The 15,433-nt window shown below is 43.4% G+C and overlaps 2 protein-coding genes across 9 annotated transcripts in view; both read left to right on the top strand.

The window, feature by feature from the left end:
* The first annotated feature begins 1,389 nt into the window (after positions 1 to 1,389).
* On the top strand, positions 1,390 to 4,067 carry LOC308381845 (H-2 class II histocompatibility antigen, E-S beta chain-like). The gene is made up of 6 exons (XM_080859463.1): positions 1,390 to 1,458; positions 1,719 to 2,000; positions 2,318 to 2,599; positions 2,946 to 3,059; positions 3,300 to 3,326; positions 3,546 to 4,067. The coding sequence occupies exons 1-5, from the start codon at positions 1,398 to 1,400 to the stop codon at positions 3,323 to 3,325; spliced, it is 765 nt and encodes a 254-aa protein (XP_080715589.1). The 5' UTR covers positions 1,390 to 1,397; the 3' UTR covers position 3,326; positions 3,546 to 4,067.
* Positions 4,068 to 12,008: 7,941 nt separating this feature from the next.
* brd3b (bromodomain containing 3b) overlaps positions 12,009 to 15,433 on the top strand; it is a 23,220-nt gene continuing 19,795 nt past the window's right edge. For 6 of the 8 annotated variants that reach the window (XM_080859448.1, XM_080859447.1, XM_080859446.1 and 3 more), the window contains exons 1-3: positions 12,009 to 12,119; positions 13,320 to 13,681; positions 14,971 to 15,108. In XM_080859448.1, the coding sequence (XP_080715574.1) occupies positions 13,463 to 13,681; positions 14,971 to 15,108 (357 nt within the window). In that variant the 5' untranslated portion in view covers positions 12,009 to 12,119; positions 13,320 to 13,462. Of the gene's footprint in view, positions 12,120 to 12,603; positions 12,636 to 13,319; positions 13,682 to 14,970; positions 15,109 to 15,433 lie in introns of those variants that run through there. The other 2 variants (XM_080859444.1, XM_080859445.1) reach the window with 2 other exon arrangements.

Below are 15,433 nucleotides of genomic sequence, written 5' to 3'. Positions count from 1 at the left end.
CTCCGATGATCTTTCCCAAGGTATTAATCAGCCTCTGGATGGCTGCCTGCTCCGCCTTTGTGCAGCTGGAGAATGTCAGCACACTCTCTTTAGCGCAGCGGTAGAAGTTGATACGTAGTCTCTGAGGAAGGTGTTCTTTCCTCAGCTTCCGGAGGTATAAGAGGCGTTGCTGGGCTTTCCCTATGACGGAAACTGTGTTGTTGACCCAGGCCAACTCCTCTGGCCCAGAAACTTAAGAGAGGTGACTCGCTCAACATCTTCACGAGATGGTGATTGTGTTGGGCAGACTTCAGGAAGTCAATGATCATCTCTTTCGTGACTGAGGTTGTGCTCAGAACATCAGACTGCCAGGTTACCCACTTCTTGCCTGTAGGCAGCCTCATTGTTGTTGGAGATGAGGCCAAGCTGTGGCGTCATCTGCAGATTTGAAGATGATCAGATTTCCCATCAATAACTAGAGACGTTTGTAGAACGCAGCAAGTATAGAATAGAATAGAATACGTTTATTTGTCATTGCACAAGTGCAACGAAATTGAGATGGCAGCTCTCAGACTCCAGTGCTATAGAAAAGTTAAAAACAAAAACAATACAAATATATACAATATAACTATACAAATTTACACTATGAATACTCAGCTTTAGTAAAACAAGTAAAAAAAAAAAAAACACAAGACATATTACACATCAAAGAGACAAATACAGGTTAGTTTTGTGCATTGTTTAGTGCAATGATAGCTCTTGGATTAAAGCTGTTTCTCGGCCTGTTTGTTTTTGCTTTGATGGTTCGAAAGCACCTCCCTGATTTTTTTCCTCCTAAAGTCGACTAAGGAGGAAAAAATCAGGGACAAAAGTTGTCTTGGAGGTGTTGAGGACAAGATTGTTTATGGTGCACCATGTCGATAGCCTTTGCACCTCCTCCCTGTATGCAGTCTCATCTCCTCCTGAGTATGAGTGCTGGTATACCAATACTGTGCCCCTGACTTTGCAAAATGACAACAGGTTATGAGACCATGACTGCTGAGATATGGGAGGCATAATGAGAGTGCACTCTGAACACTTTTATAAGAGCGGGCTGGAGCACAAACATAACAGCCAGTCTCACAGAAAGACAACAGCAAGGACGGTTCCCTAGAGACTCCATAAAGACGCCATGCAATTCCTTTTTTTTTATTAATAAATGAATGAATTGAATACACACAAACACACACACACACACACACACACACACACCCGCTATTTGTATGGCAAGTTGTCATCCCATTCAAATCAAAGTCTGCAACAGTAACAGATGACGAGGTCCATCCTCTAAACAGCTATTGGTCCATTCGGATAAGTGCCTCTCTCATTACTCTGTACTTCTTGTGTCTCTTCCTCATAGCTACTCAGACGGCAACAGAATGTCCTCTTTACAATACTATGTTTCTGGGTTGATTTTTGTCTCTACACTTTTAGGAGTGGGTGAGTTTAATGCACTTTCTTTTCCCACACATTTACATGGCAAATAAGGGAATTAGTACTTTTCAGTCTGTGTTTGATTGCACATAGCCTTTTCTCAGAGGATCCCTTGTCCTTTAAAGCAATATTTTATTATGTCAAAAATAGTAATAATGTTGAAAAAAAATGGTTCTGTGTTTGTTGTAGGCATAGACCTAGCACATGAAGGTTGTGTTCATTTCAGAAGGCGTATAAATGTTAATGATGGCATTCTTTTTCTGCAGGTGGTTTTAATGGATATTACCACTACATTTCTAATCAATGCCGTTTCACCCCAAATCATTTGAGTAATGTAGAGTTAATTTATTCCTACTGGTTTAACAAGGCTGAATACATACAGTTCAACAGCACTGTGGGGAAGTTTGTGGGATACACTGAGTTTGGAGTGCATAATGCAGAGGCATGGAACAAAGACAAAGGGCTTCTGGCAAACTGGCAGGCCCAGAGGGACAGATACTGCAAACCCAATGTTCAGATTGACATGGATGACATACTGACAAAGAAAGGTGAGCATGGGTAAAGGAAGAAAGGTTTAACCTGTGAATCGTTCCTCAGTAATCATGTCTGTCAGGTTTGGGTGAACATTTCTACACAGAATCAGTTATCACTTGTGGGAAGTGAGAAGCTTGTATTGATTTAAAAGGTTTATTGAATCCTTTCACACAAAGTAACCTTAAATCACAAGAGCTGTCAAGGGATTATTCTGCATCATGCAGGTTAACATGAATGAACAACTGAAACATTAAGAAGACTTTTTTGAGATGATGATTTGCCTGTGTGCCTCTGTGTGAATAATAATAAAGGAGATAACTTTATGTAACAGTTGAGCCAAAGGTGAGACTGACTATGGGGAAGCCCTCCACTGGTGGTCACCCTGCCATGCTGGTGTGCAGCGCGTACCACTTCTACCCAAAGATGATCCGCGTGACCTGGCACAGAGATGGCCAGGAGGTGACTGGTAATGTGATTTCTAGCGAGGAGCTGGCGGATGGAGACTGGTACTACCAGACCCACTCCCACCTGGAGTTCACCCCCAAATCTGGGGAGAAGATCTCCTGTGTGGTGGAGCACATCAGCTTGTCGGAGCCCAGGGAGTTTGTCTGGGGTGAGAACACCGACTCCTGTCTGATGCAGACCTCACTTGTACTCTCATGCTTTATCAGGTGGAGTTACAGTAATAATATACATCTGCACTGCAGCTAAGACACATGTGACGACCCTACATGTAGCATTAGCCCTCGTACTGCACACCATATAGCTGCTTTTAGTCCTATAGTTAATCTATGCTTTTCATAGGTTTATTCAGCTGTAAGACTGCTCAAATATAAACTGCTTCCACAGGGCAGAGATGCTCTTCTGGTCCCAGTGTCTCTATATTCAGACACAGATCATACGTGTTGCTATTGTATGACCTCACACATCATGCGTGACATTACGTGACCTTTTCCCAGACCCCTCCATGCCTGAGCCTGAGAGGAATAAGATTGCCATTGGAGCTGCAGCACTGGTGCTGGGCTTAATCGTCACTGCTGCTGGGTTCATCTACTACAAGACAAAGTCCAGAGGTCTGTAGAGTGCATGACCAACAACCAACATGCATCCAGCAGTCAGGATAGAATATGTTAACATATGCCACTGCATAATGGATGACCTTAGACTCTCAGAGGACATACAGACTAGTTAAAGTTAATTTGGTTATTGAAAAAAAAAAAAGCGGTCCTGGTAAACTGGACGATTTTTCATAGATTTTGTAATATCACCAAAGAGTTTTGTATGATGGTCTAATTTTAATGATTTCTTTACAGGGCGGATCTTGGTACCCAGTGGTTAGAGTAAGTCATCAGTTTATGAGACATTTCTACACTTTTATTTAACATCTTATGTCAGAATCTGAAGTCTGAAAGGAAGGATTATCCTCTATTTATAATTAGAATAATATAATAATATTTAGTAGTAATTGCTATTTCTGTATCACTGTATGGAATGGATTCTCGGTATGCCTATACATCAAGAAAACGTGATGTAATCCTTTGAGTGTTATATTCTTACAGGTCTGTCACAGCACGCTGAACTGACATTCAATTAAGACATCTATCAAGAAATCAATCATGAATATCAGGGATTGTTATGATCAAGATGGCTGTCTGTGTCTCCTGTCTTTTTTTCCGAAAGTCGCTTTAGAATTATGTGAATTACATATACCCCTTGTATCATAAAGCCAGAATAAGTTGTTGTTTTGTTTTGCAGAGGAAGGGTAAACAATGCTTTGTTTATTTTCTACCATGTTTGTCCTGTATCAAACTCTAATGATAACTGAAATCTCAAAGAAGTTTATATACAGTCTTTTTAATTGGAGCGCTTATATACAGTCTTTTTATTTAGAGAGTTTATATACAGTCTTTTTAATTGGAGAGTTTATATACAGTCTTTTTAATTGGAGAGTTTATGGAATGTGCCTAGTTTCACTCGTGTGGCTTAGGCGCCTACTGCTGGAACGTTTCAGTGCTTGCTGTTAAATAATTGAATAAGGTTTTCTTTGTTGATGATGTTTTGTCATTTCTGGCAATAATTAGTTTCAGTCACATGTAATCAACCACAATGTGAAAACTTTCTTTCTTAAAATAAAGTTTGGAAAAAAATGTTATGTCTCTGTCTATTTATCTAACTCTCTCTCTCTTTCTCTCTCTTACATGACTGTTAAATATTGTATTTTATCAACTGGCTCAAGCATATTACAGTTATATAGTTTGTGTCGTTTTATTTGTGTTGCGCTATCTATTTCTTAAAGAGAGTGACATAATGACTTAAATCCATGAATAACCGCAGTTTACTGAGTTAACTGTTTTTAACCCGGTAACTGTCATCCTACCACTACTTAGACTGTAATGATCTATTATTGTAAAATGTACTTAAATAAAGCAGCGCATCATCAAAGTCAAGACACGAGTCACCGCCTGCTCAGGGTATTTGTGCCAGTCCTCAGTGAACACTGGACTGGTTGAGTTTATGCCACTCTTGGGGTGACGGGTGAGGTCCAACACTTTGTCCGAGAATGGGCTCACTGAAATGAACATTCCTTGTCCTCGTGTGTGCGAGTGACAATAATAGGTCCTTTGGCACCCCCTTTTGGATTTTTATGAGTACTACATACAAATGGGCCCTTACAGTTGGATGTATACTAATTTAATATTAATTAAATTAAATATTGCAATTGTGTTGTGAGATGATAGCATGTGCCATGTTTTGTCTCATGGCATTTGATCGGTGTCATCACTGGACCCAAGGTATAGCATCATAGACCCCACCAGTGAGCTGCACCTGTACTATATGACGTCTGGAACAGAGGAGCCACCTCACTACCCCCTCAGTTTAGCTTAGTATTGTTACCGCCACCTCACTACCCCCTCAGTTTAGCTTAGTATTGTTACCTCCTGGTATTAGAGCTTGTTTCTGATGAGACCAATATTATTTCCAAGGTACTGGGCCTTGTGAAGGGAATGTGTTTGGTTAACTATAAAAAATTGCTGGAGAGTTGTTCTCACAAAGAGACCATCTTATAAAGTGATGGACTTAAGTAAGTGTGTGTGTGTGTGTGTGTGTGTGTGTGTGTGTGTGTGTGTGTGTGTGTGTGTGTGTGTGTGTGTGTGTGTGTGTGTGTGTGTGTGTGTGTGTGTGTGTGTGTCTGTGTGTGTGTAATTCTAATGAAAGAAAAAGGGAACTCATGTCACTTATGTCCTTAATTTCCTTCCCAGACATGTTGCTATACCTGCACCTTCAGGCCTTGTGTTAGTAGCTACCGTAATTCCCGGACTATAAGCCGCTACTTTTTTCTCACGCGTTGAACCTCGCGGCTTATACAATGACGCGGCTTATTTATGTATTTTTCCCACTTTCATAAGCGTAATGCCTGAGGGGAGACAAACAGTAACTCTGCCTAAATGAAGGGGGCGTATGAGAGCCTGAAACGTGAAATGTTAAATAATGGGAGATCAATGCCGGAGCTAAAAGGTATGCTTCAAACGACGGGACAGAAAATAACTTGATCGACAACTCACATTTAAAACCAACTTGCTTTTGAAAAATGTTGGAACCTCAAGAATAGATTTGGCTTTAGACGAAGAGCGGAGACTAAAGCATGAGCAATATTGCTAACATTGATATCAGAGTGAGCCCTTGCTCTATCGATTTCCCATTATTTCTCTTAGGTATGTTTATATCTATGTGAAGCCATTTAACATTCCACAAGTGGTTGTAATCAAGTAGAACCCAAGACTGCTTTTTCAATGGTGAGATGATTTTGAAAAATTAAACTTTGCAGCTTAAGTTGTGTTTCCTGGTTGTTACTGGTTATCGAATTGCTGTGCTAGCTAAGGGAACTTTAAATAACCTTAGCATAAACGATTTCAATGGAAGAGTTACAGTTCCATAAAACGATCTAGTATCACGTATCACAAGCTAGCAGCTGCCAACTGTATGTACCCTACCTATGTGTGTGAAAATGATAATATGAAATATGATAAACAATAGACAATGTTCGAGCTGCAAATTGAATGATGGTTTTACGTTGCTTGTGCTTACACCTTTGGCTAAAACAACGCGGCGACACAACTGTCTTTTATTCTTTTATGGTCGAGATCGGATATTTTGAACTCAAACCAGTTCCAAACAGAGGTGCCCCCTTTTTAACCAAATCGTCATCATCCTGCTCTTGAGCAACATCACTTTCTGCGTGTTAACTTATCCTCGATTGTTCACTTTAGCACTTACAATAAGCTATATATTTGTAAAATATTAGTACGTTGCATGCCTACTAACTGTTCTTGTCATGCCGAGTTTCGTTAAAGCCTGTGTAAAGTTAATTTGTTTTCAATGTACCGGTAGGCACCTGCGGCTTATAGACAAGTGCGGCTTATTTATGTTCAAAATAAGTGTTTTAATAAAATTCAGTGGGTGCGGCTTACATTCAGGTGCGCTTAATAGTCCGGGAATTACGGTAGTAATGCTATGATTTGGACCTAAAGATGTGTGCTGATATCTGTACTATATGGAGGCCCTACTAACAGGTTAGTCGAGTGATGTTGTGGCTGTGCTTGCCTGGAAGAGCTTGGTGTAAAGCACGTCACTGAGAGACATTTTGAAAATGTGGTGCTATCGGTCAGGACGGAAACTTATATAAGAGGCTTTGCTAAAGGGGCGGATGAGCAAATGTGAAAAAGGGAGACTTTATCCACAACATCAAATCAAACATGATACAGCAGCTCAGTCTCCATATGTCTTAATCCTCATGGCCAGAGAATGCCGCACTGACTATGATCCATGACTGTGATGCACTTCCAAACATGATGTAACACATATGGGTCGTCAAGGAGACACCATATACAACAAGACGAGGAATTCAGAGATGTCATTAAACAGAGTTGGATGCAGGAAGCAGTTTGCAGCTGGCAGTGACTCTTGGTGGGACTTTCCCACCTGTCAGTAAGTAAAGAGCAGAGTGGTCTGTGAGGAGAGGAGGAGAGGAGGGGGGGATAGAGAGAGAGGGGGAGAGAGAGAGAGAACTTTCCCACCTGTCAGTAAACACAGGAATAGGAGCAGCTCTGGGAAGAGTGGTGTTTCAGCAACTTGTCTCACCTTCCATCAAGCCGCCGCGCAAGCCAGGCAAGGGGGATTTCTGACGCACGTTCAATAAATAATAAACTAATTGTAACGAAAATAGGATCTTCTATCCTTCTAAATATGCAACTGAAATATCTATATCTATGACAAGCATTTCCATTAAAATACTCTCACCTCTCAGGCCTCACTTCCTGTCTACCTAATAAGAGTTCCTGGAGGGGTCACAAGTCAAAGTAAAAGTGCCAGCAGGTGGAGGTAATTTCAGTAAAATAAAATAGAGTATTCTGTGTAGTATTCAGAGTATTCAGAGTAGTCTGTGTTTCGTGTTTTGGGCCTCTATTGTGTTTCCAGGAAGTGAATACCAGAAACAGATTAAAATGCTGAAGCTCTTTTAGCCGTCTTAAAGCACAGGATGAAATAATTACTCAAATTATCACACATAGAGCATCAGAGGATACCTTGAGCAGAGCGTGTTCAAGGTTGGAACATCTATCAGATCGAGGTCAGCTAAGACAGGAACCAAGGGAAAAGGAGATGGCTTTCCCCCAAAGACACTGAAAAGTAATACAAGAAAGAAAAACTATGCTGTTACTAAACGTAGTGTTAAAAAGCAGAGAAATAGTTCGCCAAACCCTAGCTCAAAAAAAAAAGATGGCTGACCAAACTCCGTAGATGGTCGTATTTGTACCTACAAGTTGGTTAGATTTTTTTAAAGTTACAGAGAAATAGACACTGTACAATGTAAAAAACCCTTTATTGTAACTGAAAAATACTTCTCATAGGATTTGCGAGGTGTCTGAGCACCCTATCTAATGATAGCATGCTACTACTTACAGGGTAAAAGCTTGCTAGTGACGTGATTGACAGGTCAACAAACCAATCTCACTATAACGTCTCCGGTATTAACAGAACCCCACGCGCCAGACTCCTCCTCCGCCTTTCGTTAGATCAACGCATTCCAACGCATCAATGCGAGTGAGCTGATTTATGGTCCGAGACATAAGCGACCACGCAAGCCCCTTGCGCGACTTTTCACGTCTTGCGCAAGTCGGCCCCTTTTTCTAGACTTGCCATTTTTTACGCAAGCCTATTGTTCTGGGTGTGAATTGCTTGGCAACACCCGCAACCATTAAGGGAGCATGAATTGCTGAGTAAATTTTGCGCAAGAATGTGACACCTTCGCAGAAGCATGCCAGCCGCTTAAGTGTCGTTGCTTTGTTGCGTTGATGGAACTTTGCGCTGATGGGTTTCAGCTGGTTAGTCCTCCCGCTCCCGATTTAAAGTGAAAGGTCACCACCATTTTTTTTCCAGTTTTTTCCCCCAGAGTATTTTCTTAAAATCCCCAAGTGAAATTTAAACAGTTTGACTCTACACTCACAGAGACACACACACACACAGTCGCAGCCCAGCTCTCAGTATGACGCAACAAGGGAATTTCAAACCATGTTCTTTATTAAATTCTTTTAAATTACAAACCAAGGTAGTCAAAATCAACAGAAAATAGGGGGGAGCCTCTGCCTTGCACCTAATGCAACCGGCACCTTCCCCTCTGTCTCTCTCTTTTTCTCACTCCTTCTGACTGACTCTTTAGAGCACTTTGTTTGACTAGATTGGCACTAATCAGCCACTAGTCAAACGATCTACAGGTGAGCTTCCAATTAGGGAAAGCCCGACCTGCCTAGTCCCCAGAACACCTCCCCAGGGTCCTAGAGCCTGCTCAGTATAGTCCTGGTTAGACAATTCACACATGCTAAACTAAGTGGAAGCCTAAGAGCAGCTTGGGCTACCACAACACACACACACATACACACACACACACACACACACACACAGACACACAGACACGCACACTCACACATACACACACGCACACACACACACACACACACACACACACACACACACACACACACACATGCAGGAGCCCAGAACTCACCTCAGGGACACTGTGGACATATAGAGAGTCTACATTGCCCCCTGGTGGACAGAATACCGCACTGCAACCACATCACGCCTGACAAACAGACTGAAGACATCAGAAATAGCTGAACCAGCCTACATGCTCTCTGTGTGTGGGTGTGTAGCTCAACCAGCTTACATGCTCTGTGTGTGTGTGTGTGTGTGTGTAGCTGAACCAGCTTACATGCTCTGTGTGTGTGTGTGTGTGTGTAGCTGAACCAGCTTACATGCTCTGTGTGTGTGTGTGTGTGTGTGTGTGTGTGTGTAGCTGAACCAGCTTACATGCTCGCTATGTGTGTGTGTGTAGCTGAACCAGCTTACATGCACTCTGTGTGTTTGTGTCTAGCTGAACCAGCTTAAAAGCTCTCTGTGTGTGTGTGTAGTCCTGGAAACACACAACCGTTCTCTGACCTCAGGTTTAAATCAGATGTCATAATCCTGTTGTTCTCCTCATGCAGTGGTGTTTCGGGCCGTATGCTTAATATATGGACTCGTTAAGTATTGAAGAGATTGAAAGAGGCCCATCAGTCTTCTCAGACTCTGGTGAACTTCTACCGCTGCACCATAGAGAGCATCCTCACCAACTGCATCTCAGTCTGGTATGGCAGCTGCTCTGTCGCGGACCGCAAAATACTCCAGAGGGTAGTGAAAACTGCCCAACGCATCACTGGTCTCCCACTCCCCACCATCGAGGCTGTCCGGCGCAAAAGATGTCTGTGGAAGGCGCGCAGCATCGAGAAGGACAGCTCCCATCACAACCACAGACTGTTTGCCCTCCTCCCCTTAGGGAGGCGCTACAGGGCCCTCTATTCCCGGACCAGCAGGCTCAGGAACAGCTTCTTCCCTGCAGCTGTCACCCAGCTAAACTCTGCTCCACGGTGATAGCCAGAATAGAATATTCTTATGTCTATGGATACCCCCCCTGGCTACCCCCCCCTCACACTCCTTCCTACAGTGACTGTATTCCCCGCTCTATCCTGTCCTGACTGCCACGCACCTCCATCCAGCCACTGAACATTTGCACTTAAATTGCTCACTTGTCTATATCTATTTATTTAAAATTGTTGTCCATATCCATATTCATCGTATTTATATCTTATCATGTCTCCTACCTCATTTATAACCTCTACTGCCACTTTCACCTGTACTTTACACATATATCACACCTGCACTAAACACTATTGCTGCACACGTCCTTACTGTTCCAGTCCACTTATATCTATCATATCTGTATATATCCTATTTATTTATTTTTATATTACCATTATACATATGCACATAACCTGCACTATTCTGTTTTTGCACTTCTGGTTAGATGCTAACTGCATTCCGTTGCCTCAGTACTTGTACTCTGTGCAATGACAATAAAGTTGAATCTAATCTAATCTAAAACCACCAATACTCTAAATTAAAAAAAAATACTCTAATTTAAAACTACATAGCGAAGAGTTAAAGACCTCTGCCACCCCACCTGGCTCAGCTGCATACAGGGTCTGGATCACTAAACCAGATTACACTTGAGAGCAGGTCTGGATCACTAAGGGTCTGGATCACTAAACCAGAGCACTCTTATGAGAGCAGATACTCAAATACGGCACAGATGCTCTCTGTCACTGCTGGCCGTACAGGTGGGAAGAAGAAGCCTACGGCGCCGCAACATCTAGACTCTAGGGTGACGAAAAAGTCGCCTGAATTTAGAGATGACTGTCAAAAGTGAAAGATGAAGGTGGCCTAAATCAGATTTGAAAAGAACAAATTCCATGTGATGTGTGATGTGTGCTGTTCACACTGTTGTTAAAACAACATTTAAAAGATTGAGTGGGTCCAAGTAGGTCTAACTCTCTGCAAATAAAAAGTGTTACATTTATTTACATACACAACCATTACAGTGTTACAATTATTTAAATACATTACCATAACATTGATCACTAAGCCAGATTACACTTGAGAGCAGATACTCAAATACGGCACAGATGCTCTCTGTCACCGCTGGCCGTAAGGTGGGAAGAAGAAGCCTATGGCGCAGCAACATGTGGAGCATTATAGCTATATGGACTGACTGACTGACTTTTATTTTTCTTATTTTTATTTATTTCTATGAGATGTTTTGTAATTCTCACAACCTGTTTGTGAAGTGACCTTGGGTGTCATGAAAGGCGCTTTAAATAAAATGTATTATTATTATTATTATTATTATAATGTCGTGAAAGCAGCACGTCACTGATGACCAATGATCCTGTAACTTGAAAAAGGGAGTAGAGATATACAACGTTGTTGTAGATTAGGATCGTAAGCAAACAAAAGCTGATTAGTGTTTATTCGTTGTTTATTCAAACAGTTTGCCTAGCCTACTACAGGTGGGCCAAGGGAGCGAGCAAGAATGCCCAGTGGCCTTCATCTCAAGGCGACTGAAGAAAGATTTCACATTAAACTATTTTTTCAGAAAGCAAGGACAAGTGAAACCAAAATGGATAATTTCCAAACAATAACCAATGCAAGAACCTTTGGCCTGCGATAATTAGATAGTTTCGTGTCGATTATTTTTCTTAGACTACAGTAAACGGCTACGTCCCTGATGTCACAGCTTCGTAATAAGCAATCGTGCCCACAAAGCTGTTTACCTAGCAGGTGAATTGCATTTTGGGACATGAAGTCTTCTTCATGTTTAACCAGCCCACCCACAGCCGTCGATCGTGGGGCACAACGGGGCTGCCCAATGCTTAAATGATCTTGTAGCTATTGTGTCTCCACAACTATCACCTACACAACACCCTCCTTACACATGACACTGTTTTTCATTAGTTACGGTGGGGTCCCGGGATGAGAGCTAGAGACACGAGAGTATTCCAAAAATGTAGAGTTGGCGTATGGGCACGCGAACCAATTATTTGCAACAATGACCATGATACCGCGCGACATCTGCGCATGGGCATGGGACGATTCAACTACAGTCGACCCAACCATCTATTATGCTTCTTCGCTGCAATAAAAGCTACCTGAAAGACTGCAAGCAAAACGATACCGGAACCACTTCGGGGGAAAGTAATAAAGTAAAACGTATATATTTCTGATTTGTGCTTTTGGTTTCAATTTTAGATGTTCCATCTGTGAGGGTTAGACGTACACTTAAGGTTAGCTAACACAGCAAGGCTGCACTAAGAATATAGCCGCTCACTGAGTCGGGGCTGATGCTCGGTGCTTTGCAACAATGTAACAAAGCGTACTTCCATCCCCTAGCTGCAAACGTTCTAAGTTTAAATGAAGCAGTAATGTTCACATAGGCAATATATCGCTTTATTGTGGTCGCAAATGTACTCTACCACCCTGGTTTTCAAATTAGCCCGCTAAGTAGCTAGCTGGTCGGCATGCACACAATGGCTCTCGTTTGAGAGCGATATGGAGAGGCTTGCTGACTCCAAGACCGCGTTAGCTAGTTAGCCCGCTAACATTAGCAAGCATTGCTAGCTAGCTAACTAGCTAATGAGATCGACTGCATTCCAGACTGGAGCTCCTATCTGTTGACTGCCCGCCATCTTTTAAAGAAGTCAATTCCGAATGAAGTAGCTGTATGTCTGTTGCATTCATTTAATCGGAATGTTTTACGTGGTCTCATCTTTGGGAATCGTGTGGGTAGCTAGTGGGCTAGCGTTACATGCAAACGAGTTTGTGTAACTCTGAACAAGTAGCTAGCGATGTATTAACTTCACGTGGCTAGACGTAGCGTAACACTTGAGGTGTGCTAAACCTGCTAGTCAGCTCTTCTGAAAAACATGCTACTATCCTTCTAATGTAACAGCTAACTTCATTGGGCTAACCAGCAGCTTCTCTAAAGTTAGGTTCTGCAAGCTGTTGCATTCGTGCACCTTGGGGTGTATACAAGCCCATTTGTCCCGCACACAGGGAAGAAGGGTGCTGGAGACAAATCTGTCCAGCGCTTTAATGAGTTAATTGTCAAAACTTCCAGATGGTCATGTCCAACACTCCAGTCAGTGTGTATACTTTTGCTTCCAGTGTGATGTCTATACTGTTATGTTAACTGTTAACTGAATGCATAGGTTGAAATGAATGATATAAATGGACATTTCCCCAGCATGCTGTGTGTGCATAGCACAGTGAATGGGCCTGTTGGGAAACCATGTAGGATCAGTTTGTTGTAGAAATGTGAGCAGGGCTGTGCTCTGTTGTCCTCTAACTGAACTGTGTGTGTGTGTGTGTGTGTGTGTGTGTGTGTGTGTGTGTGTGTGTGGTAGAGTGTGGACGCCCGTCTCTGAGATGGGATGTGTGTGTGCAGCGGGTCCTAAGGAGCTCGCCGCCCACTGAGAACTGACCCCAGACCTCCAGACGACGCTGCAGCCTCCTCAGGACCGTCCCGTCTGTCCTGTCCCCCGCCAACATGTCGGGCGAGGCCCCCGCCGCCCCAACGCCTCCCCCGATAACCAGCCCCCCCCCCATAACCAACCCCCCGGCCCCCGAGGTGTCCAACCCCACCAAGCCCGGACGCAAGACCAACCAGCTGCAGTACATGCAGAACGTGGTGGTGAAGACGCTATGGAAACACCAGTTCGCCTGGCCATTCTACCTGCCGGTAGACGCCATCAAGCTCAACCTGCCTGTGAGTAGAATATGAATACTCTGCATGCCACACTGGGGATGGTAACTGTGTGAAGCATGCGACTCTAGCGATGGTTACTGATGCATGCCACACTGGGGATGGTAACTGTGTGAAGCATGCGACTCTAGCGATGGTTACTGATGCATGCCACACTGGGGATGGTAACTGTGTGAAGCATGCGACCGTGGGGATGGTAACTGTGTGAAGCATGCGACACTGGGGATGGTTACTGATGCATGCCACACTGGGGATGGTTACTGTGTGAAGCATGCCACACTGGGGATGGTTACTGTGTGAAGCATGCCACACTGGGGATGGTTACTGTGTGAAGCATGCCACACTGGGGATGGTTACTGTGTGAAGCATGCCACACTGGGGATGGTTACTGATGCATGCCACACTGGGGATGGTAACTGATGCATGCCACACTGGGGATGGTAACTGATGCATGCCACACTGGGGATGGTTACTGTGTGAAGCATGCCACACTGGGGATGGTAACTGATGCATGCCACACTGGGGATGGTAACTGATGCATGCCACACTCGGGATGGTTACTGATGCATGCCACACTGGGGATGGTTACTGATGCATGCCACACTGGGGATAACTGTAACTGTGTGAAGATAACTGTAACTGTGTGAAGCATGCGACCGTGGGGATGGTTACTGTGTGAAGCATGCGACCGTGGGGATGGTTACTGTGTGAAGCATGCGACCGTGGGGATGGTAACTGTGTGAAGCATGCCACACTGGGGATGGTAACTGTGTGAAGCATGCGACTCTAGCGATGGTTACTGATGCATGCCACACTGGGGATGGTTACTGATGCATGCCACACTGGGGATGGTAACTGTGTGAAGCATGCGACCGTGGGGATGGTTACTGTGTGAAGCATGCGACCGTGGGGATGGTTACTGTGTGAAGCATGCGACCGTGGGGATGGTTACTGTGTGAAGCATGCGACCGTGGGGATGGTTACTGTGTGAAGCATGCCACACTGGGGATGGTAACTGTGTGAAGCATGCGACTCTAGCGATGGTTACTGATGCATGCCACACTGGGGATGGTTACTGATGCATGCCACACTGGGGATGGTAACTGTGTGAAGCATGCGACCGTGGGGATGGTTACTGTGTGAAGCATGCGACCGTGGGGATGGTAACTGAAGCATGCGACACTGAGGATGGTAACTGTGGGTGCATGCAGAGATGCAGGACCCATGCGGCGGGTTAGGAGAGACTTTCTGACGTTCTCTTTGTTTTCCTCTCCTCTCGCCCTTCCATGCAGGACTACAGCAAAGTCATCAGGAGTCCCATGGATATGGGCACCATCAAGAAGAGACTGGAGAGTAACTACTACTGGACCGCGGGGGAGTGCATGCAAGACTTCAACACTATGTTTACCAACTGTTACATTTATAACAAGGTAACGTTTCAACACTATGTTTACCAACTGTTACATTTATAACAAGGTAACATTTCAACACTATGTTTACCAACTGTTACATTTATAACAAGGTAACATTTCAACACTATGTTTACCAACTGTTACATTTATAACAAGGTAACATTTCAACACCATGTTTACCAACTGTTACATTTATAACAAGGTAACGTTTCAACACTATGTTTACCAACTGTTACATTTATAACAAGGTAACGTTTCAACACTATGTTTACCAACTGTTACATTTATAACAAGGTAACGTTTCAACACTATGTTTACCAACTGTTACATTTATAACAAGGTA

The sequence above is a fragment of the Sprattus sprattus genome (assembly GCF_963457725.1).
Source record: "Sprattus sprattus genome assembly, chromosome: 20".
NCBI lineage: Eukaryota > Metazoa > Chordata > Actinopteri > Clupeiformes > Clupeidae > Sprattus > Sprattus sprattus.
Note: the sequence above shows the minus strand (reverse complement) of the source record. Positions and strands in the feature narration are given on the sequence as shown.